The sequence below is a fragment of the Tribolium castaneum genome, chromosome 8, assembly GCF_031307605.1.
Source record: "Tribolium castaneum strain GA2 chromosome 8, icTriCast1.1, whole genome shotgun sequence".
In the NCBI taxonomy this organism is placed as follows: Eukaryota; Metazoa; Arthropoda; class Insecta; order Coleoptera; family Tenebrionidae; genus Tribolium; species Tribolium castaneum.
Genome location: NC_087401.1, coordinates 14,237,985 through 14,262,573, shown reverse-complemented (window position 1 = coordinate 14,262,573; position 24,589 = coordinate 14,237,985). Strand labels below are relative to the sequence as shown.

Genomic DNA, 24,589 nt, shown 5'->3' with positions numbered 1-24,589 from the left:
TAAGACGTCGTTCTTTTAATTTTTTCTCTTCTTTTTGTTTGCATTGTCTTTCTCTTTCTTCTTTATAGGACATTGATTTTCTTCTGTACGGCGGATTTCTTCTTAGTTATTACGCATTCTTTTCAACATCGATTGAATTTTGAACGTAACCCTTCTTCTCTTCTCTTCTCTATCATTTTTTGTATCTTTACGATGTCGTTCTTCTTCTTTTTTGTGCTTTTCTCTTTTGGGACGCAGTCTATTATTTTCTTTTTTTCTTCGCTGTGATAGTTTTTTCATTTTTTTCTTTACTACGTCGCGTCGTTTTTATTCTTCTTCTTCTTCTTCTTCTTCTTTTTCTTCTTCTTCTTTCTTCTTTGGTGTCTTTTTCTTCTTCTATCTTTTTTTGCGACACTGTTCTTCATTATTCGTTTTCTCCTTCCTCTTTACTTTCTCTGTTTTGTTTTTAAGACGCCGTTATTTTTTCTCTTCTTTGTGACATCGTATATTTTTTTGATACGTCGTTTTTCTTGTTCTTCACTTTCTTCGTTAATTTTTTATTTTAATCACCAATACTTGTTTTTATTCAGGTAAGTTGTTATTTCACATAAAGCGTCAAAAATCTTCCATTATTACAGTACAAAAGAATTTTACATCTTTATAAGCATAGATTTTTCTTGTTTTCGTTCCTTTCTAGGGATTTAAAGAGAATCTTTGTGTTATTTGTGTGGGTTTAGAGAACTGCGATTAAAATTTAATTACAAAAAAAACATTGGTTTAGATTTTTCTGTACCATTTTTTTAAGGGAATAATTCTTCATATACTACTTAATTGATCAAATATTATTTTAACAAACTATTTCGCATTTCATTTATGTTTTTTTTTATTTTTTATAATTCTCAATAATTCTCAATAACTTCTTCATACTCCTGCTTTATTCGGATTACTTGCTTGATTTGATTGTGTCTAACTTCCCCGACCAAACCAACTTTCCAAACGCCTTGAGGATTGATTTTTGTTCAGACGAAGCCTAATGTCTGTGAACACATGTATTCATACCCGGGAACTAGTAGGGTCCAAGAATGTACAGTAGACTACAAAATGTACAAGATGTGTATTTAATTATTAAATTTAAATATAACGTTACAATTTTCTTGTTGAGATTTTATTTGTGGAAGTAAACAATCTTATATACATTGAAGAGGTGTCATAACAACCTTTTAACATTACTCTGTACAACATCACACGCAAAACCGTGACGTCAAGTGAATGATATGTTTACATGAGGAATCACCAAATGTTGAGTTTAGGTCATAACCGGATGATATTCTTGACTTTGCGCATGTTCTCCAGCCGGACTTCGAGCCACACGAAGGGGACGACGGCCGTCAGCAGGAAGAAGCCCAAGGCGTAGAGTTTGTAGTAGTTGCAGAGAAGTCCGTGGAATGCGAAGGCTATGCTCAAGCCCAGGAAACGGAAGAACGCCGAATTGGCGAACGCAGACTCCCAGTTGTCGCTGTAGAGGCCGGTCAAAAGGGCTGCGGAAAAACAATTTTGAGAAATATACGAAAAAATACAATTTTCCTTGTTGTTTTACGGCTGCTGTAGATAACGTTTTGGAAAGTTATTTACAGGATACATTCATCTACTCGGGCTGTAGGTGCATAAGTGTTTTAAAACGCTACCGGTGCTTTATTTAATTCAGAAAAAAAATCCAAAAATTTTGGAAAAAGATTTTTTTTTGAACATTATTTTCCTTCAACAGTGGGTGTTGAAAATAAAATACTTTTGGCCCCGTAGGGGACTCGCCGGAATGAAGTGGTTTTTGTTTTAACTTAAAATTATCAATCGTTAACTCGTCAAACTTTTAAAACGAGCTTCTATTGTGCGCTCGCGCTCAGTGTCGTACGTTTATATTCGTTGTTTTTTTTTAAATACTTCAAAAACGGGACGCTTTTAATGCAAAATTTTCTGCGGAATTCGAATCCCAAGTCAGTTTGTCGATTTGGAATTGTCTTCATAGTAAAAAAGACGTTTTTGTGGAAAAATTGGTCAAATTTTTCATTTACATCGTGATATCTTCCCTCTGGATAAAGGTGGAAAGTTCTTATTTTTTGCAAAAGATTGCTCAATGAATGTAGTTTCTAACATATATACACAACTTTTAGTTTTGACAAAAGAAAATTGAGAAAATACAAAGGCAAATACGCGACAATGTCACTTTTATTGCAATAACTTGATGAGTGTTAAAGATATCAAATGATTATTGTACCAAAAACTTATCTAACCCATTAGCTCATTTCGTCCTGATTATGTTTAGTTTTTTTTTCAATAAAAAAAATTCTCGCATTTCGAAAATTTCACTACACAAATATGAAACGTTATAAAAAAAATGCAATTTTCTCAGTTTTTTTTATCCAAATTAAAACTTGTGTCTATTCGTTAGAATCCACGTTCATTGAGGAATCATTTGCAAAAAAAATAACTTTCTAGCTTTATCCAGACGGAAGTTATGACGATGTAAACGCAAATTTTGGCAATTTTAAGTTCTTCAAAAATTATACAGAAACGTCTTTTTCATAATGAAATGAAATGAAAATTTTGCGTAAGAATCAATTTAAAAAATTTATCTTTTCTCGAGATTTTGTCTTCAGGCTTTTGCGACGTCGTTCTTCTTCCTCTTTCTTTTCTTTGCAAAGCAAAGTAAAAATTCTTTTGCTATTTTTGTGCCGTTCTTCATTACTATTTACATTTATTTGCAACGTTCTTCTTTTTCTTTACGTCGTTCTTCTTCTTCTTTCTTCTCCTTTCGTCGTTCTTTTTTCTTTTCTCCTTCCTTTTTCTTTAGTCTGAAACTTTGCTTTTTTTCTGTACGACGTCGTTCTTCTTCTTACGTCCTTCCCAAAATCAATGGAATTTTAGACCGAACTTTTTTTCTTCGACATCGGGTATTTTTTTGCAATTTTCAAAACTTGGTTAAAATTCATCTTTCTTCGAGATCTTCTCTTGGAGCATTTGTGACGTCATTCTTCCTTTTTCGTTTTTTTTTTGTTTTGTTCGGAGGTTTTTGCAAAGTAGTTCTTTTTCTTTATGACGTCGTTCTCCTTCATCTTTCTTCTCTTTGCAAAGTTTTTCTTTAAGACGTCGTTCTTTTTCTTGTTTCTCTTCTTCTTGTTTGCATTGTCTTCGTCTTTCTTCTTTATGAGACATTGATTTTCTTCTGTACGGCGGATTTCTTCTTCGTTTTTACGCATTCTTTTCAACATCGATTGAATTTTGAACGTAACCCTTCTTCCCTTCTCTTCTCTATCATTTTTTGTATCTTTACGATGTCGTTCTTCTTCTTCTTCTTTGTGCTTTTCTCTTTTGGGACGCAGTCTATTATTTTCTTTTTTTCTTCGCTGTGATAGTTTTTTTCATTTTCTTTACTACGTCGCGTCGTTTTTATTCTTATTCTTCTTCTTCTTTATCTTCATCTTCATCTTCATCTTCATCTTCATCTTCTTCTTCTTCTTCTTCTTCTTCTTCTTCTTTTTCTTCTTCTTCTTCTTCTTCTTCATCCTCTTCTTCTTCTTCTTCTTCTTCTTCTTTTTCTTCTTCTTCTTTTTCTTCTTCTTTTTCTTCTTCTTCTTTCTTCTTTGGTGTCTTTTTCTTCTTCTATCTTTTTTGCGACACTGTTCTTCATTATTCGTTTTCTCCTTCTTCTTTACTTTCTCTGTTTTGTTTTTATGACGCCGTTATTTTTTCTCTTCTTTGTGACATCGTATATTTTTTTCATACGTCGTTTTTCTTGTCATTTACTTTCTTTGTTAATTTTTTATTTTAATCACCAATAATTGTTTTCATTCAGGTAAGTACTTATTTCACATAAAGCGTCAAAAATCTTCCATTATTACAGTACAAAAGAATTTTACATCTTTATAAGCGTAAATTTTTCTTGTTTTCGTACCTTTCTAGGGATTTAAAGAGAATCTTTTGTGTTATTTGTGTGGGTTTAGAGAACTGCGATTGAAATTTAATTACAAAAAAAACATTGGTTTAGATTTTTCTATACCATTTTTTTAAGGGAATAATTCTTCATATACTACTTAATTGATCAAATATTATTTTAACAAACTATTTCGCATTTCATTTATGTTTTTTTTTATTTTTTATAATTCTCAATAATTCTCAATAACTTCTTCATACTCCTGCTTTATTCGGATTACTTGCTTGATTTGATTGTGTTTTCTTTTTATAATATTTTTATTACATATTCAAATGAATTCAATGCTAATTTCCTAATGATTAATCAATTAATAATTCGTTCCTATTCTCGTTACCTATGGATAGTTACGCATTTTTTACTTCAACTTCTATTTTCCAGATTGCTGAATAAAATTACTACCGCTCCAGTTACCATATTGCTGTTTATTATTACTTTTAAATTATAGGGACTACAAAGTTGTAAATAAAATGCACCAGTTTAAATCTGCGCATATAACAATAACTCGACAAGTTTTTCATTAGTTGGCACAGTGACTATTAATTTTGGGCAACAACTTTTTGTGTGTTTGTATAACGAAATAATTGTTGGACACAGTGCAAAAAAGAGCAATTTGCAAAGCAATTCCTCATATAATGATTGCAGATCTTACCGATCACACACATAAATTAATATTAATGTTAGCAACTTAACAATCATACGTACACCTGCTGGGAATGTTAATCAGATCCGCAATTACCGCATAAATCGATCGATTTAAAACCGATAAATCACTTACTGAAGTTCAGCATTTCCCAAATGGCGTTACAGACGCCCCAAGCGGCCGAGATGACGTAGAAAAGGGCAGGATCGTCCTCGATGGGTTTCCACAGGATTAGGACCATTAACAGACAAGCGTGGAACGTAAAACCTACGGCTAAGTAAAAAAAAAAAAACGTTTGAAGAGCAAAAACTTAAAAAAAATATCGCTTACCCACAACGTAGTATCTTCTGATGGTCCTCAGAAGCATACTAAGGGTGCAAGCAGCGATGGATTGCAGAAGACCCATCGACAAGAACACCAAATTCAGTCGGTGGATGCCCAAAGTGCATACCACATAAGACTAGAAAAAAAATTGTATTGACCACACCCAGAGTCTGGAGGCCTTCATGCTGTTTAAATTTTACGTAGCGTGACAGAGATAATGATAAGATAATTAATAAATAATTGACCGTATTATTCATTAAGTAACACCTTAATTTGTTATTGTTGTAAATATGTTATAAGGGTAAAATGTAAATTTTGCTTGATTTTTGACGCAAAAGTCCGAGGTCACCACTTGCCAAAATAATGACCAATTAATGAAGTTTTTTTAAGAATAAACATTTTCACATTAAAACTTACTGGACCGCACAAAATGGAAGATCACAATTTTGCAAAAAAGTATTCAGGGTAAGTCATTAGTGCGTGCTTTTTATGTTCGTTTGTGATTCAGATTAGGTACGTTAGTGGGTATTCCAAGGTCTGGTGAGTTCTAATAATAACCAAATTCGGAAAAGCAAGCTTCGTAATGTTTTTGAATAAGGATAAGAATAAGAATAAGAAATAAGAAATAAGAAATAAGAAATAAGAAATAAGAAATAAGAAATAAGAAATAAGAAATAAGAAATAAGAAATAAGAAATAAGAAATAAGAAATAAGAAATAAGAAATAAGAAATAAGAAATAAGAAATAAGAAATAAGAAATAAGAAATAAGAAATAAGAAATAAGAAATAAGAAATAAGAAATAAGAAATAAGAAATAAGAAATAAGAATAAGAATAAGAATAAGAATAAGAACAACAATACACTTATCTTGAGCAAAAATAATATTTGCTGGTTAAAATTAAGAAGAAATGATAAAATAACCTGCTAAAATGTTTTTTAATTTTTTATCTAGCTTTGAGACTTGATATATGTTAACGGAATGTCGCCAGTTTTTTCTTGTTCAAATGCCAAAAAAATAAAAAGTTACGTAATTTTTTAACTAGATTGTTAATTTTTCGACAAAATTAGTCAATTTTTATTAAAAATAAGTATGTTTTTGGATAAAAGACATCCTTAGAAGTTTGAAAAATAAACCTGATTGGACGATAGGCCTGCTTCATTAAAATCTTGCGAAAAAGCTAGTTTGTTCGATTAATAAAATAACTAGTTTTTAGGACAATACGTGGCGCAGTTTTAGAAAAAAAGTGAAACAAGTGATTTTTTTACTCACCTTATTGTCTCTACGTTCGAAAAAGGCAAAAATAACATTATTTTTGAGCAAATTTTTAGATATTTGAACTATTTTTACGAGATCTCACCATATTAGAGAGTGCAAAAATAACGTTACGTTATCATTTTTTCAATATTTACACAATTTTTTTATATTTTATGTTATTGCCGTTTAAAAAAATATGAGAAGAAATGAAAGACCAATGTTTTCAACCTAACCGCACGACTTATTGGCTTGCTTGAGTAAAATCTTACTCAAAAAAGTATTTTATTTAATTTATAATTTATTTTATTTTATTTAAAATTTATTTATATAATTTATTTATATAATTTATTTATTTTATTTTATTAAAATCAAAAATATTTTTGTAAAAGAAATAAACATTTAACAGTTGAGATAGTAAGTTTTTCGGACAATATTTTGACAAAATTTCGGCAAAATAGTTAATTATTTAGTGCCAAAAAGTGCTCAAATGTTCAAAAAAACAACAAAAATGACGTCATTTTCCTAGTGAATTTTGAGTTTTCTTGAACTCTTGTAACGAGACCTCGTGAAGTTCAAAAATTTTGTGAATTATGGACCAAAATTTATTATTTTTACTGGAAAATCAGTATTTTTTTATAAAAACAAAACAAAACAATAAACATAAAAAACAAAGAAAAATAAAAGAAAACACTATTTAATTTTCAACCTAAAAAATAAAGAAAAAAGAAAAAAAAAATAAAGAAATGTCCATTAATAACGCTCATAATGCAAAAATATCATCATTTTTGACTTAAATCGATGATTGTCAACCAGTTTACTCAAAATTCGATCAATTTTTAATAAAAAAAAAGTGTCTTTAGCGTAAAAACGTGCCTAAACATCCTATGTTTTTGGAATTTTTTGAACTCTGCTTTGAATAAATTTCGCCAAATAACATCACTCTTAACCTAAATGTATGTTCTTTATTAAGCCACTTTGAATTTTTCAAAAGTGTGTTTTTTGGTTAAAACAATGTGCTTAAACGTTAGGAAAACAGACTGAAAAAACAACATTTTCAACGACTCTGAACGAAACCATGCAAAAACTTAACTTTTAGCTCAAAATAACTTCAAAAAAGCAAAAATAATGGCACTTTCGATCGAATTTGAATTTTTGGCGAAATTTCGAGAAAAAAGTGAGTTTAGAGCTTAAAAACACTCAAAAAAATACAAAAATAACATCATTGACGATTTTTTTATCAATTCTAGCAAATCAAATAAACAGTTGGGAAAAATACTATAAGGACGCCATTTTCAACCAAAATGAACGAGTGAAATCTTGCAAAAAAAGTTAATTTTTAACTGAAAGCAATTTAAAAAAAGGAAAAATAATTGAATTTTTGTAGAATAATTCGTGTAAAAAAGACGGTTTTTTATTTCAAGTAATAAATTATTTCTGTATTTGTGCACAACAGAATTAAACAGCTATTAGTAGGCCAATTAACTCAAAATTTTTGTTGCTTTTTTATCTGGTTACCTTGCTAAAGTCAGCATAGATGAAAGCTTGCTCCAGTCCAATAAACAGCGCCAAAGGCGCGGCCATTTGCAGCCTCACATCTTTGAAAGACTCCTTCACAGCTCTTAAGGCAGCTAACCCTTCTGGCCTCTCCAGTGGATCTTGATATACAAAGATCCGAATTCTATCCAACCCTACAGCACTAGCCATCGCTGCAACGAAGCAAAGTCCTGCATACACCACAGCCAAAACCATGGAACTTTTCTTCGGCAAAACATGAAAATAACTCTCTTCTGACATGTTAAAGTGCAGGAGAAAATTCGGGGGACACGCTTGGGCTCCACACAGTCGCGTCCCTTCAAAAGTGTCGAATATGTCGTCCAAGAAGGCATTGTAGTCGTAGATGTTGTACGAAAGGGAATTTTTTTCTCTGCAATAAATATATAGACTTTCTTTCGGCTGACCTTAAACTAGGTGATTTTGTGCAAGTTGCGTAACAACTTGTTCAATTTTCTGTATTCAACACTTGGATGGTTCGCGAAAAAAATGCTACTACTTTACTTGTTCCCCTGTTGCCTTGAGTACTTCCGAGTGTGCAATCGTGCGTTGATGATCAGAGGAATTCAATTTTCAATCGAAATTAATAACAAGCACAGGAAACGGAATCTCATGTTAACTATCAAGTTATTTTTCCCCCCAGGTGCATCTTTTTTTATAAACTTAAACATTTAAATTTTTTTTTAATTACTTCTATGATTATGTCTATTAGACGATTATAGAAAAATCTATTTAGGACAAAGGTTAGAATACCATTCTAAAACAAGGCAAAGAACAGTCCAAAATCAAGTGTTTTCAACTAAACTGGTGCTTAAGTTACCCTTTTCGATTTCAGTCTTTCTTAAAGCGATTTTTTGCGTTTTTAATGAGAAATCGTTTAAAATAAAGTCTTTTCAACCAAATTGCATCGTTTTCGACCTAAATAACGAGACTTTAGTCTTTCCGAAGCGATTTGTGCACTTTTAAGCAAAAAAAAATTTGATCCAAATGAAGTATTTTCACCTAAATTTGTCTACGAATCTTCATTTTCGGACAAAACCAAGTGTTTTCAATAAAACTGGTGGTTAAATCGCTGTTTGAGATAGAATAAGAGAATTTTAGCCAGTCTACGGCAAATTATTTTGTTTTTAAGCAAGGACTGGTGCATAAATCTTCATTTTTGAACAAAATAAAAGGATTTCAACCTTACTTCGCGAGTTTTTTTGGCATTAAGGTTTGAATTCGTCCGAAATCAATTTTTTAGTTTAAACTATACATTTGTCGTCATTTTCGGCCAAAATAAGGCGATATGTTAGCCGTTTTGAGGTGATTTTTTTGTTTTTAAGTATGAAATATTTCAAAATCTAGTCTTTTTAACCAACTTTTTGCCTTTCCAATGCGATTTGTTTCGCTTTGAAGCAAGAAATCAATCAACGATTTTAGTCTTTCTAAGCGACTTGTTCGATTTTTGGACAGAAGCTCGTTCGAAACCAAATGTTTTCATCTGAAATTGGTGCAAAAATCTTTGTTTTCGGCCAGAATAAGGTTTTTACAACAAATTTTTCCGTTTCCGACAAGCAATCTTTTGAAATCAAAGGTTAGCTTATGCTTAAAGTGCCGTTTTTAGCTTTTTTAAGCAAACAATCTTCGAAAATCAAGCATTTTTAACTACACCGCTGCTTAAGTCGTCATTTTTGGGCGGATTAAAGCGATTTCAACGATTCTAAACCGATTTTTTGCGTTTTTATGCAAAAAGTTGTTCGAAATCAAGCGTTTTCAACCAAACTGGTGCGTATATCGCCGTTCTCGGTCATAATAAGAGGATCTCAACCCATTCAAAGCGATTTGTTTCATTTTTTAAGCAAGAAATTGTCCAAAATTACCTACGTGTTTTTATTTTACCTAGTATATACAGTCGTATTTTGACGATTTCAGTCTTTTTAAAGCGATTTCTTTCGAATTTGGGCAAAAGCTTGCTCGAAATCAAATATTTTCATCTAAACTAGTGCATAAATCTTCGATTTTCGCCAGAATAAGGCCACTTTGATCATAGTACAACAAATTTTTTGTTTTTGCCAGGTGCTAAAAAGCTGTTTTCAACTTTTATAAGGCGATTTTTTTTCATCTTTAAGCAAGAAATCATCCGAAATGATTAATGAAGCGTTTTCAACCAAACTGGCGCTTAAATTAAAGCTTAAATTAAAGATTAAAGCGATTTCAACCTTTCTGAAGCGATTTTTTGCGTTTATAACCAAGGGACTGTTTCTAATTAAGCTGTACCCAAGTCGTCGTTTTCGGGCAAAATAAAAAGAATTCAACTTTTCCAAAAGGTTTTATTTAGCTTTAAGGCAGAGATTTTGTCCTATATTATGTTCATGTTCTGATTTCTCTCAATTCTGATACAGACAGACCCAGTTAACTTAAATTTGTCCAAAGTTTCTTCATAACGAAAAATACCGTTCCCTTTACTTCGATTTCTCAATATTTTTTGACCATATTTAAATTTTGTTGTAATTTGGACGATTTTTATAAAAATTATACAAAAAACAAAAAAGTGTGTTATACATATCCTCAACCAACAAGTTGTTCTTTATGCTTGCTTTATGTCAACATCTTACAGTTTGTTTGTTGGTCACATTATCTTAACCGGATTATGAATCGTCGTCTTTTGGCTTAAGTAAAGCGATTTCAGCCTTTCTAAAGCAATTTATTTCGTTTTTAGGCAAAACTTGTTTGAAATCAAATAATGTCTTCTAAAAGTCTTCGTCTCAAAACAGAATTTGGCGATTTCAAACGTTTTAGAACACATCAGAACACTGCAATCAGATATTTTAATCTCATTTGGTGCTCAAATCGACGTTTTCAAGTTTTATAAAGCGATTTGTACCATTTTTAAACAAGGAATCGTCTGACATAAGTGTTTTTCACTAAACTGGTTCTTAAACCGGTGTTTTCGGCTACAGTAAAGCGATTTCAACCGTTCTAAAGCGATTTTTTGCGTTTTTATGCAATAAAATGGCCTAAATCTCGTCTTTGGGCTTGAGTAAAACGATTTCAGCCTTTCTAATGTAATTTGTATAGTTTTTAGGCAAAAGCTTGTTTGAAATCAAGTAATTTCTTCTAAAAGTCTTCGTCTCAAAACAGAATTGAGCGATTTCAAACGTTTTACAACACATCAGAACATTGCAATCAGGTGTTTTAAGCTTATTTGGTGCTCAAATCGCCGTTTGATGGTTTTCTAAAGCGATTTGTACCATTTTTAAGCAAGGAATCGTCTGATATAAGTGTTTTTCACTAAACTGGTTCTTAAACCGGTGTTTTCGGCTAAACTAAAGCGATTTCAACCTTTATAAAGCGATTTTTTTGCGTTTTTATGCAAGAAGTTGATCGAAATCAAACGTTTTTAATACGTTTTTGATCAGAATAAAAAAATCTCAGCTTTCCCAAGGCGATTTGTTTCACTTTTAAGCAAGGAATCCTTTGAAATTACCTAAGTGTTTTCATCTTAGCCGTTTTTTGGCATAAATAAGACAATTTTAGCTTTTCTAAAGCGATTTGTTTCGTTTTTAGACAAAAACTTGTTCGAAATCAAGTACTTTCTTCTAAAAGTCTTCGTCTCAAAACAGAATTAGGCGATTTTAAACTTTTAGAACACATCAGAACACTGCAATCAGGTGGTTTAATCTTATTAAGTGCTCAAATCGCCGTTTTCTTGTTTTATAAAGCGATTTTTAAGCAAGGAATCGTCTGACATAAGTGTTTTTCACTGAACTGGTTCTTAAACCGGTGTTTTCGGCTAAAGTAAAGCGATTTCAACCGTTCTAAAGCGATTTTTTGCATTTTTAAGCAATAAAATGGCCTAAATCTCGTCTTTGGGCTTGAGTAAAACGATTTCAGCCTTTCTAATGTAATTTGTATAGTTTTTAGGCAAAAGCTTGTTTGAAATCAAGTAATTTCTTCTAAAAGTCTTCGTCTCAAAACAGAATTGGGCGATTTCAAACGTTTTACAACACATCAGAACACTGCAATCAGGTGGTTTAAGCTTATTTGGTGCTCAAATCGCCGTTTTCCGGTTTTCTAAAGCGATTTGTATTATTTTTAAGCAAGGAATCGTCTGATATAAGTGTTTTTCACTAAACTGGTTCTTAAACCGGTGTTTTCGGCTAAACTAAAGCGATTTCAACCGTTCTAAAGCGATTTTTTGCATTTTTAATCAAGGAATTTCCTGACATAAGTGTTTTTCACTAAAGTGGTTCTTAAACCGGTGTTTTCGGCTAAACTAAAGCGATTTCAACCGTTCTAAAGCGATTTTTTTGCATTTTTAAGCAAGGAATCATCTGACATAAGTGTTTTTCACTAAACTGGTTCTTAAACCGGTGTTTTCGGCTACAGTAAAGCGATTTTAAGCGTTCTAAAACGATTTTTTGCATTTTTAGGCAAGGAATCGTCTGACATAAGTGTTTTTCACTAAACTGGTTCTTAAACCGGTGTTTTCGGCTGAAGTAAAGCGATTTTAAGCGTTCTAAAACGATTTTTTGCATTTTTAAGCAAGGAATCGTCTGACATAAGTGTTTTTCACTAAACTAGTTCTTAAACCGGTGTTTTCGACTAAAGTAAAGCGATTTCAACCGTTCTAAAACGATTTTTTGCATTTTTAAGCAAGGAATCGTCTGATATAAGTGTTTTTCACTAAACTGGTTCTTAAACCGGTGTTTTCGGCTGAAGTAAAGCGATTTTAAGCGTTCTAAAACGATTTTTTGCATTTTTAAGCAAGGAATCGTCTGACATAAGTGTTTTTCACTAAACTAGTTCTTAAATCAGTGTTTTCGGCTAAAGTAAAGCGATTTCAACCGTTCTAAAACAATTTTTTGCATTTTTAAGCAAGGAATCGTCTGACATAAGTGTTTTTCACTAAACTGGTTCTTAAACCGGTGTTTTCGGCTACAGTAAAGCGATTTTAAGTGTTCTAAAACGATTCTTTGCATTTTTAAGCAAGGAATCGTCTGACATAAGTGTTTTTCACTAAACTAGTTCTTAAACCGGTGTTTTCGGCTAAAGTAAAGCGATTTCAACCGTTCTAAAGCGATTTTTTTGCATTTTTAAGCAAGAAAATGGCCCAAATCTCATGTTTCCTGTCAGAATAACAATCTTTCAGTGATTCTACAACAAATTCATCCAATGAATACTTCAAAAACAAGTTATTTTTGGCCCAGATAACACGTTTTTGGCCTTTCTAAAGCGATTTCTTTCGTATTTAAGCACAGAATTGATCGAAGTCAAGTTTTTACGAACTATAAACTGATTTGTAAGCATTTTATTGTGACAATAGTGAAACATCAGTTAAAAAAAAGTTGCAAAGTTTGTTTTCATGACTTACCTGGTGCAGTTAATTTCTAAAGTCAAATTGCTACAACTTTCAGTTTGATTATTTTTCTCCATGACCGCCGTGGAATTGTCGAAAATATCACCATATTCTTGATTGTTAATATTGACAGTGTAAGTAATAAGTAACGCCGATAAAACCGAGCCAACAATAAGTCCAAAATCATGAGCTGCTTGAAACGCTCTCGCCAACCTCCTGATAATACACGTCCGTCGCAACGCTTTCGAATCGTCGTCCTCCTCCGAGAACATGTAGTTAATCTTGGCCGAGAGCGTCATCAGGAAGGTGATTTGCGCCGAGACCAGCGGCCCCAAAGCCACTCCCAGCAGCACAGCGCCGGGGAAAAGCACATACAACGATGGGTAGAGATGTGAGGCGTAGAAAACGACAAACACCAGATAGGAGCAGAAGAAGACGACGTTCGTGCCCAGCTTTTGCACGACGGAGGGGCCGAGGAGCGCCGACACGGCGGCGAAGAAGTGCGCCAGGGCCAGGAGGATGGAGCCGATGTTGATGTGGATGGGCGTGAGATAGTGCCCCAGCGGCATCGTCCACACCGAGACGCTGGTCTGGAGGGCGAGGAAAGGCAAGAAGGCGGCAGTGATAAGCAGGTGCGTGATGCACAGCACCACCAGGTTCGAGAGGAGCAGGCGGCGGGAGTATGGGGGCCCTTGTCTGGTCTGGGTGGTGTGGTGGGCGTTGGAGCGCACGACGGCGATCAAACGACGCACAGATGTGGCCCCTATTGAGCTGTTCAGTGAGTCGCGACGGCGGATGTTGTGGGTCAGATTCCGGGTTGATCGGTTGGAAATTGGCGAATAGGTGGCCATGTGCTGGAACAAAACGCCAAATTAACACGTTTCAACGTTGAATCTTAAGTTTTGTTCACGAACTGTTTTCGAATTGCTTTTAAAAATACAGTGTGTTTTTAAATGATTCGCATCTAGTAGTCGGTGGTTTTCACATGTAAAATCAGAAATGCCGCTTTATTGAATTAATGATTACCATTCTCCACTTATTAAGTCTACAATTCGATAATGTTTGCTTGCACAGTATAACAATTCAGTTGTATTTTAACGTCAATTAACTAACAATTTGTGAATTTTACAACTGACAGTTTTGACATTTATTGACAGAGAATTCAATTGAGCAGAGCGGCACAATTTTTTTTACATGTAGACCAATTTCAAAGTTAACTAGATGACAATCATTTAAAAACACATTGTATTACATCTACTGTAATATCTCCATCTGGAAATCCATAATGGACACTAATTATGTAAATAATTCAGAATCTATATGTATGGGAAAAATTTGTATTGGGACTTATAATAATGATAGCCAAACCACGAAATTGGTCAAAAATAATCAAAAATTTATGTTATCTAAGGGTTTATTCAGCAAAAACTCAACAATTGTGCAAAATTACTTAAAAAGTAAGCCAATAAATCACAGTATTACATTATTTATTGTTATTATTTGTTATTATTATTTTCAAAAAAATCAAAATAAATATTTTGTTAGTTTTTCCAGTTTTCATTATTTTTTTTATGTTTCGATGTTTCACACTAAGTATTCGTTTTGTAATATAATTATGAATAATTACTTTAAAGTTATTACTTACTATCAGACTTTAGCAGTTTTTTTGAATTAAAAAAAATTAAAATTAATTTTTAAATTTAATTCTATAGCGGTTATCTTATCTAAGGGTTTATTCAGCAAAAACTCAATTATTGTGCAAAATTTCTTAAAAAGTAAGCCAATAAATTACAGTATTACATTATTTATTATTACTATTTAAAAATATCACAATAAGTAAATAAATATTAAAATAAATTCATAGAATTTAAATATTATTATTATTATTAAATATTGTATATTATGTATCATATATAGTATATTATTATTTAATATTATTATCTTCAAAAAAATCAAAATAAATAAATAAATATCAAAATAAATTCATTGAATTTGATTTTGAAAGACCTTGATTTCTTATATTTTACTCAGGTTTCCATGGTAACCTTGAGTTATACTAGGTGTTTGAAGTTCTGCAAACTTAATCTTAAAAATTTGGTGTTTGCTAACTTTATAGAAATTTGAAACAGAATTTCGGTTTTGTGGACAAGGCCCGCCCTAAACGCTCCATTTTGTTCCTGCAATCTAATTTGACCAATAAAAATTGCCTCCGTCCTGTTTATCTACCGCACAAAAAACTGCAAGGTGTTTATTATTGGATATCGACGAGCCAACGCATTACAACCAGTAAAACAGACCAACTACTAACCAAATGAAAATTCGGTGAAAACTGTAATGTGAATTTAAAAAAAAAAATCGGCTTTTTTTCGAGTTTTATAATTGTTTCTTTCACTTGATTTTATCTTGGTTTTTTGAAATCAATAGCAAAATTTACTGAAGACACGGTTAAAATTTCAAGAAGAAACAGAAATTGATGATAAGATAACAACTATCAAAAAAATTTTTAGCTAAAATTTAAAATCACACGTATTTAGTTAAACCAAGAGATGGAATGACGCACTTTCCGACCTCTAAAACACTACGAATCAAAATATCATTTCAAAAAAAAGTCAAAAAAGATTTCAAAATTTTTGAAAATGTCAGAGTTATCGATTTTTGAAGTCAAAGATGCAACTCCAAAAATTTTGCATCCGGTAAAAGCTCCATTAAAATTTAATACGTTGTTAAAAATAAACACCACGAATGGACCAACCAAATTGCTTCAACTTGGTCACGTGATCAATCAATTACGCGTTTAATGGCGGATTAAATTAATGACGCTTCAATAAATCGACCCCTATAGAGTTCGAATTTAGGAAAATCAAAAACTTTTTAAAGTATTCTTCAAAAATATTATACAAGGTGTGTTAAAATGATTTTCATCTAGTTAACTATGCCACACTTGTCACATGAGTCAGCTGTCAATCAGTTAACTCCTGGGATGTATTTTTTTCTTTCGACTTCTTTGCTTTACTATTACTTTTAAAACTTGAGCGCCACCAATTTTTTCCTAAATGTTCTTTCTTCTTTATTTGTTTTTCTGAACCAACACACTATATTTTTTCGTATTAGTACAGGATATTTTTTCATAAACCTTCATCAAGTTCTACTATTTCAAGGGTCTAAAGAAACTCTAAATCTAGCTCAAATTCACTATTTTTGTAGCCAGTCTGTATTTTTTATCAAAAAAAATGTGCATTCTGAGCTTCGTAACCACTTTTATTTCAGTTTCTTGTAAAGCAAATAATCTTCCAACAGGTGAATGGAAGACGTTGAAACAAGAAACGTAAATATTTTCCAAAATATCATCAACCAAACCAAAAGTTTGCTTGTATAAGAACAAATCTGAGTAAAAAATTTAAAACACAAAATAATCATCTCACCTCTAGCATAAAGTCATCGCAGACAATCTTGGACTCATTGCCGTTGCTTCTAGCTTTAGTTATCCTGGCATGTCCCGAATATCGGTGCAAAATTTTTGTTTTCTCAGCTTGGGATAATGTAGAGTTGCCGCCACTACAAAGGTGACCCAGGGCTGGACCAGGCTTGTAAGGCGATGGACCATTCTCGACGTCTTTTCCTAGTTCGTGCAAATTTGGTAAACTGCCCATTTTTGAAGGAATTTATCACATGATTACGTTTACTCTCACTCTTTTAGGTGTGATTAAATCTCTTGCTACCTTACAAGCATTTTGTTACGGTCTGAAACAAAACAAGACGAGGTGAATTAATTTATTATATTAATAATGGAAGAATGATGTTGGTGGTTCACCACAAGTCATACAAGGTTTTTCTTTGTTTTTTTTACATATCTGAGCATATTAGTGGTTTACCAATCAATGTACGTAACGTATGTACTTATGGGAATCACCTAGTAAATAGGTGTAATATTGCAATTATTAAATAAATTAATAATTATTGAGGTTTCTGATTTATGTTTTCTTCGTATTCTCTTCTATTCTACTAAAAGTCACAAATACGTACTTAAAGTCATTTCCGATTATCGTACTATTTGAGCACAATTTCGTGAGAAAAGAGTAAAAAATCAAACCTTTGAAGGAAGCAAAAATATTTTTGAAAAAAAAAATTTTAAAAATTCTTCCCTACTTATAAAACAAGCTACATCTAGAAATAGAGATCAAAATGCAGATTTGGATTCCGCCAGTCATTCTACGTCAGAAACACTTAATTGAAAGGAAATATCTCCGAAAAATTGATAGGCAATGATGAAAATTTAGTTGAAACAATTTGTAAAGTTTTCTCTATTTTAGCCGATATTTTCTGAACGGTTAGTCGTAGCGACTTGGTTCTTGCAGAATTGGATTCCGCCGGTCATTTTACGTTAGAAACACTTAATCGTAAGAAAAAAACTCCAAAAAATTGATAGTCAATGATGAAAATTTAGTTGAAACGATTTGTAAAGTTTTCTCAATTTTTGCCGATATTTTCTGAACGGTTAGTCGTAGCGGTCTGATTCTTGCAGATTTGGATTCTGCCGGTCATTTTGCGTTAGAAACACTTAATCATAAGAAAAAAACTCCGAAAAATTGATACTTAATGATGAAAATTTAGTTGAAACAATTTGTAAAGTTTTCTCTATTTTTGCCGATATTTTCTGAACGGTTAGTCGTAGCGACTTGATTCTTGCAGATTTGAATTCCGCCGGTCATTTTACGTTAGAAACACTTAATCGTAAGAAAAAAACTCCGAAAAATTGATAGTCAATGATGAAAATTTAGTTGAAACAATTTGTAAAGTTTTCTCTATTTTTGCCGATATTTTCTGAACGGTTAGTCGTAGCGATCTGATTCTTGCAGATTTGGATTCCGCCGGTCATTTCATGTTAGAAACACCTAATCACAAGGAAATAACTCCGAAAAATTGATAGTCAGTTGCTTAAACCGTTCTCTAGCAAACAATTTCATCTCCAACGTAAAAGACTGTCTGATTGTAATTAATTCAAGAAGTCAGTGAAGCAGCTTTTAACCGTTTAGACGTTTTTGATACGGAAAAACAAAGTAGAGTAAAAAATAAATTCCATGGATACTAGACCAAGTTTTATGACTCTGACTTTTAAGTCACCTGTAATTAGCGATACGCGAGTAAATCACTCAGAGCAAGGCTAAGAAAATAAATGTATGTATAATAGCATGGCAAAGTTGCAATCACAAGCTTACAGATATTTCAAAAACTGCTCGAAGTGAATGCGAATTAAAAAAAATTTTAAGTTAAATTTTGGTTATTTTTTAAAAAATTGTTGAAAAGCTCAATTTAATTTTTGTTATTATTATTTTATTTTTTTAACATTCATTTTTATTTTTTTTTATTTTGAATTATGTGAATAACCCTGTACTTCTTTTTAGTTTAGCTTTTATCGGTTTTTGTTTTAGTTAATTTTTTAATTTTTTTTCAAGAGCTTGGATATGAAATATGATTGTTTAATTTCTAGTGTTTCCCATGCAAATGCCATTGAATTAATACACCATAAAACCCGTGTTACATATTCCATGATTATTTTTCCATAATTTATCCCTCCACCTGCACCTTATTGTGGAAAGAAGTCTCGTTTGCAGCAAGAACTTGCAAATAATTACCTAGACATGTGATTGTAATTGATCAAGTTCAAATAACAGATGTTGCCATCAAGTTGGTCATCAGATTACAATTTATTTCACTTTTTTTCACTTGACCATGGTAGTCAAGTCAATGAAGTTCAAAAAACTGCCTTAGTAAATCACAAATTAAAGTGGTAATTGCCGTTTAAGAGGCTCACTTTTTATGCTAAACCTCTGGTCACCTTGAACTTACCGCGGAATACATTAACATTGGTGCTTCGGCAAGAACGAATTTATTGTTAAATTTTACTAGAAAAAAGTGTAGTGTCTCACATAATGAATAATTAAAATTTTTAAATAATTTTGAAATGATCATCTTGGAAACCTTGAAGCTGTACAGTCACGATATATGAATATATAGCAGGTCAGAGGAGGAAAATATGTGTGTGTTTTACAATTATTACTGGATTTAAGTGTGTTTTTTTCTGCTATTGTGACTTGCAAATTATTAGTCAACTGTATTTAAATTAATTAGTAAAATAATAAATTATTCAACAAGCGTCTAAAATACAAGAAGGAACTATATTAAAAACTAGTTTCAGTTTTTTGGAATTTTTCGCTTCCGCATTTTCTGAAAGTAATGGAACTAAAAAAGGTTTTAGCATAAACGGTGCATTCACCCGAACTCACACTATTCTAACAAATCTCTTTCAGATTTAAAAGCTACTTCTTCTTCTTCCTCTTTTATTTTATTATAAAGAATTTTTATCGATACAGAAAATTAAAAAACTTCAAAGATTGTAGTTTTGAAGATACTTTGTTCGACTAGTCTTACGTTATAATGAAAATCTTTTTGCAAAGATTCCTTGTCAAAACAAATTATAAGTTGAGTTAAATTATAAGCTTTTTTCAAAAATTTGATTGCAAATGTGTTTCAATTGTCTATAAAACGACTTGAAATATTAAATACTTGCGTTTAAACTTTTTTTTATTTTTTATTTTATTATAAAGAATTTTTATCGATACAGAAAATTACACAACTTCAAAGATTGTAGTTTTGAAGATACTTTGTTCGACTAGTCTTACGTTATAATGAAAATCTTTTTGCAAAGATTCCTTGTCAAAACAAATTATAAGTTGAGTTAAATTATAAGCTTTTTTCAAAAATTTGATTGCAAATGTGGTTCAATTGTCTATAAAACGACTTGAAATATTAAATACTTGCGTTTAAACTTTTTTTTATTTTTTATTTTATTATAAAGAATTTTTATCGATACAGAAAATTACAAAACTTCAAAGATTGTAGTTTTGAAGATACTTTGTCCGACTACTCTTACGTTATAATGAAAATCTTTTTGCAAAAATTCTTTGTCAAAACAAATTATAAGTTAAGTTAAATTATAAGCTTTTTTCAAAAATTTGATTGCAAATGTGGTTCAATTGTCTATAAAACGACTTGAATTATTAAATACTTGCGTTAAAACTTTTTTTTATTTTTTATTTTATTATAAAGAATTTTTATCGATACAGAAGATTAAAAAACTTCAAAGATTGTAGTTTTGAAGATACTTTCTTCGACTACTCTTACGTTATAATGAAAATCTTTTTGCAAAGATTCTTTGTCAAAACAAATTATAAATTAAGTTAAATTATAAGCTTTTTTCAAAAATTTGATTGCAAATGTGTCTATAAAACGACTTTAAATGTTAAATACTTGCGTTTAAACTTAACTCAAAAATTATTTTTTTTGCAAAATAAAGATTCCGAATGCAAAATCCAGGTTATTGTAGGTTGTTTTAACTAGAAACAGTTTGAAAGTTGCCATAAAACGATGGGTTTTAGAAACTGGTTTTATCCAACAATGTTTTCGGCGTTTTCTTAGAAACCATAATGTTATGGCACAAATTTAAAACATGCTGAATCATTTAATGCAAAATATATCAGTGGAAAAAAATCACAAACAACTTAATTAGAAATGCCTTTTTGAGTTTTCCTCTTCAAAACTGAGGTTTGATCTCGAGTGCAATTTTATTCACCTACTTTTTTTCTCTGCTCATAAGTCATTTAATAAAAAATTCCGTCCAAATTACTTTTGTTCAACAATTAGATAAATCTGTTATTAACTTTCCTAAAACAATCCACTTCTGAATAACTCTACCGACTACGCATTATTAGGAATTTCCGTTCAGGCTGACCCTCCATCTACCGTTCTTTGAATGCTTCTGTATATCTCGGGTCAGGTGGGTTTCCCCATCGACGACTTTACCTTTTTCCGCCGAGAAACAGGTTACCAGTGAGTGAATTTTTGCTCAAATCAACACAAGAGCTGATGACATCAGTGTGTCAACATAAAATATGCATATTAAAGCGTCGAAAATCCATTTCTGCTGACGCCTCCGCCTAAGACGCACTCGCCAGCAACGTGCCCCTATAAATAATTCATTCTTACTTTCTAAAAACTAGATTTTTTCTTTTGCATGTGTGATTCGACCTTGGCAGAGAGGTGTGCGCGGGTGTGGTGTAGACGTCAGACAGTTGGTGCAAACGACCGGAGCTAAGTTTTTGATTGCTATCTCGAAACGGAAAGAATTTTCAAAGATAAAGCTGTTTCCGGCAAGTGCGGGGAATTTATGGCAGACACATGATTAAGATCATTGACATTGACTTTCATTTCATGAAGGTAATTTGCCTTCACCGAAACTTGACCGACGCTTCTTCACATTTTTTTTTTTTTGGTCAATATGTTCTGGATCTAGGAAATGGATCATGGTCATTGTTACTGTTAAGAATGCAGAACTACGCCCTCTTGACCTCTCAAGCGTACAATTTAAAGTGTTCAAACACTTGCACTTTCTGTGTTTGTCGTGCTCTAATTGCTTTGTCTGGTGTTTCCACCAAACGCTTCTTATAAGGGCATTTCCGAGAAATGACAAAGATTTACGATTTAGTTTATTTATTTTTTGCAGACTATCTTTTGATAATATAGTTATTTATGTATTCAGTTGTGAAAAGAGCGATTTTGTTTAACGAGCATAATGTTTGCCAAAACGAGTGAGCGTAGCGACATAAAAATACAATACGAAAGTTTGATTTTTTGTAACGTAAGTGTACAAAAGCAGTTTATGTATTTTTTTATTTGTGATGATTCATTTTATTGTCTAAACCAGTGCTTCTTCATAACTTTTACCCGAACTAACCTGACCTGACTAAAAGAGTTTCTATTTTCCGGACGTTTTTTTGTATATGTATTTGTTAAAAAGTTCAAATATTTACTACATTGTTTGTTGTTTCAAATGGTAAGTCTTGCAAGCTTCTGGTTAGATTAAAAAATCTATCAAATCAAGGAAAATTTTCTCCAATTTTTTTTTGTTTTTTGTTTTAATTAGTGGAGATAATTGTTTTATCCTCAATCATTTCAAAGAAAGATAAACTATTTATCAAAACTAGTTTATGATTTCTGATGATTTGGGACAGCGGCTATGGTTGTGGGCGTCATCTTCATTTTGGGTGACTGTACACATACTGTATTGAAAAAGGATGAATTATAAAACGTTTTTAAGACACAGATTTTCAGTTTTGTTTGCAACCTACAATTAGTAGAAATTTGTAAAATTTGAAATAAGAGCAGGAAAAAAAGAAATAAAAATTGATGACGGACGGGACACAAAATTAAAATACCTCACATTTTTATCGTGTCTGATTTTTTGAAATCAAAAAACTGGTAAAGGTGGAGAGTAAATTCAAAAACAATAATTTATTGTGAAACAAACAAACATTAAAAAATAATAAAAACTGACAAAATTGCAGCTCCTGATTTTTTAAAATATGACTTCACACCCATTCCGTTTTAACGGACGGGACAGTTTGCACAAATTTTTAGATTTTAGTTTTGTTTGCAACCTATAATTAGAGCCATATTTGTAAAATTTGATATATGAGCAGGAAAAAAAAAGATAAAAATTGATGACGGACGGGACACGAAATTAAAATACCTCACATTTTTATCGTGTCTGAATTTTTTAAATCTGCTAAGGGTGGATAGTAAATTCAAAAATAATAATTTAGTGTGAAACATACAAACATTAAAAAATAATAAAAACTGACAAAATTGCAGCTCCAGATTTTTTAAAATATGACTTCATAGCCATTCCGTTTTAACGGACAGGACAGTTTGCACAAATTTTTAGATTTCATTTTTAGTTTTGTTTGCAACCTACAATTAGAGCCATATTTGTAAAATTTGAAATAAGAGCGGGAAAAAAAAAGATAAAAATTGATGACGGACGTGACACGAAATTAAAATACCTCACATTTTTATCGTGTCTGATTTTTTTAAATCTGCTAAGGGTGGATAGTAAATTCAAAAATAATAATTTAGTATGAAACATACAAACATTAAAAAATAATAAAAACTGACAAAATTGCAGCTCCAGATTTTTTAAAATATGACTTCATAGCCATTCCGTTTTAACGGACGGGACAGTTTGCACAAATTTTTAGATTTCATTTTTAGTTTTGTTTGCAACCTACAATTAGAGCCATATTTGTAAAATTTTAAATAAGAGCAGGAAAAAAGGAGATAAAAATTGATGACGGACGGGACACAAAATTAAAATACCTCACATTTTTATCGTGTCTGATTTTTTTTAATCAAAAAACTGCTAAGTGTGGATAGTAAATTCAAAAACAATAATTTAGTGTGAAACATATAAACATTAAAAAATAATAAAAACTGACAAAATTGCAGCTCCAGATTTTTTAAAATATGACTTCACACCCATTCCATTTTAACGGACAGGACAGTTTGCACAAATTTTTAGATTTCTTTTTTAGTTTTGTTTTCAACCTACAATTAGAGCCATATTTGTAAAACTTGAAATAAGAGCAGAAAAAAAATTATAAAAATTGATGACGGACGGGACACAAAATTTTTAAATCAAAAAACTACCAAGGGTAGATAGTAAATTCAAAAACAATATTTTTTTTTAATTAGTGGAAATCATTTCAAAGAAAGATAAACTATATATCAAAACTAGTTTATGATTTCTGATGATTTGTGACAGCGGCTATGGTTGTGGGCGTCATTTTCATTTTGGGTGACTGTACACATAATGTATTGAAAAAATGAAGAACTATAAAACGTTTATTAAGACACAGAAGCCCCACATGCAGGAATAATAAAGTCACAAAAAAAATACGTTATAACAATAGTGTAAACACATAAATACATACCCATTATTTTAGATGATACGAAAAAAATAGCTATGTACCGCCCTTTATTTATAAGATACGAACGTAGCTTGATTTTTTTTATTGCAGAAATTGAATTTTAATCTTAAATTAAAGAAATAACAACACTGTTACTAAATGAAAAAGTAACCACCCCTATAACAATCACTTATTGTCTAACCTACCTATTTGCAACAATAATAATTACGAGTTAATTTTTTTTTTGTTGTAAATGTGAAGTGTTGTTTGGTTTTGGTTTAAGCAGGAAACAAAAGCAACGCCACCAACTCACCTAGAATCAGTGAGCAGGCAGGCAATTCCACTTGTTTATGAAAATGATAATCAGCAAGCACTAAATCACGTCAATTAGGCACATTTCGCAATGAATCTCTTAAGAAATAAGGTGCAAACAAGTGATGCTCTCTTGTGTAGCGCGAGATGAGAACACGAGGATCGTTCGCGGCGTATTTAGCGAGGGTGTCAGGGTTGGGTTGTATTTGGTTCATGGCCAGATGGGCTGTGCGATGCTCCCCGTCTGATCGATACCGAAGCGTCGTATGAAGCAAGAGGGTGGCAAACACCTGGCCCACACAACAAACATTCTTACGACCTTATTACTAATCACGTTGGTGATTTTTTCACAACGGCGTCGAGACGCTGCAACAGGGTAGCGTCTCAAGTGGAAAAA

The 24,589-nt window shown here is 31.7% G+C and overlaps 1 protein-coding gene across 1 annotated transcript; it reads right to left on the bottom strand.

The window, feature by feature from the left end:
• Positions 1-1,078: 1,078 nt before the first annotated feature.
• Positions 1,079-24,421, bottom strand: LOC656275 (uncharacterized protein). The gene is made up of 7 exons (XM_962816.4): positions 24,194-24,421; positions 16,501-16,819; positions 13,094-13,932; positions 7,702-8,110; positions 4,938-5,067; positions 4,743-4,880; positions 1,079-1,517 (listed from the first exon to the last, which is right to left on the bottom strand). Exons 2-7 carry the CDS (start codon positions 16,726-16,728, stop codon positions 1,291-1,293), a joined length of 1,971 nt encoding a protein of 656 aa, XP_967909.2. The 5' UTR covers positions 16,729-16,819; positions 24,194-24,421; the 3' UTR covers positions 1,079-1,290.
• Positions 24,422-24,589: the final 168 nt, after the last annotated feature.

What these genes read in the sequence shown, in the direction of transcription:
- LOC656275 (XM_962816.4), bottom strand. Translation starts at nt 16,728, where the DNA reads ATGGGCAGTTTACCAAATTTGCACGAACTAGGAAAAGACGTCGAGAAT. An exon ending in GCGATGACTTTATGCTAGAG is followed by an intron (nt 13,933 to 16,500) that starts GTGAGATGATTA and finishes GTTTTGTTCCAG; the next exon opens with CACATGGCCACCTATTCGCC. An exon ending in CAGAAGATACTACGTTGTGG is followed by an intron (nt 4,881 to 4,937) that starts GTAAGCGATATT and finishes TTTTTTACTTAG; the next exon opens with CCGTAGGTTTTACGTTCCAC.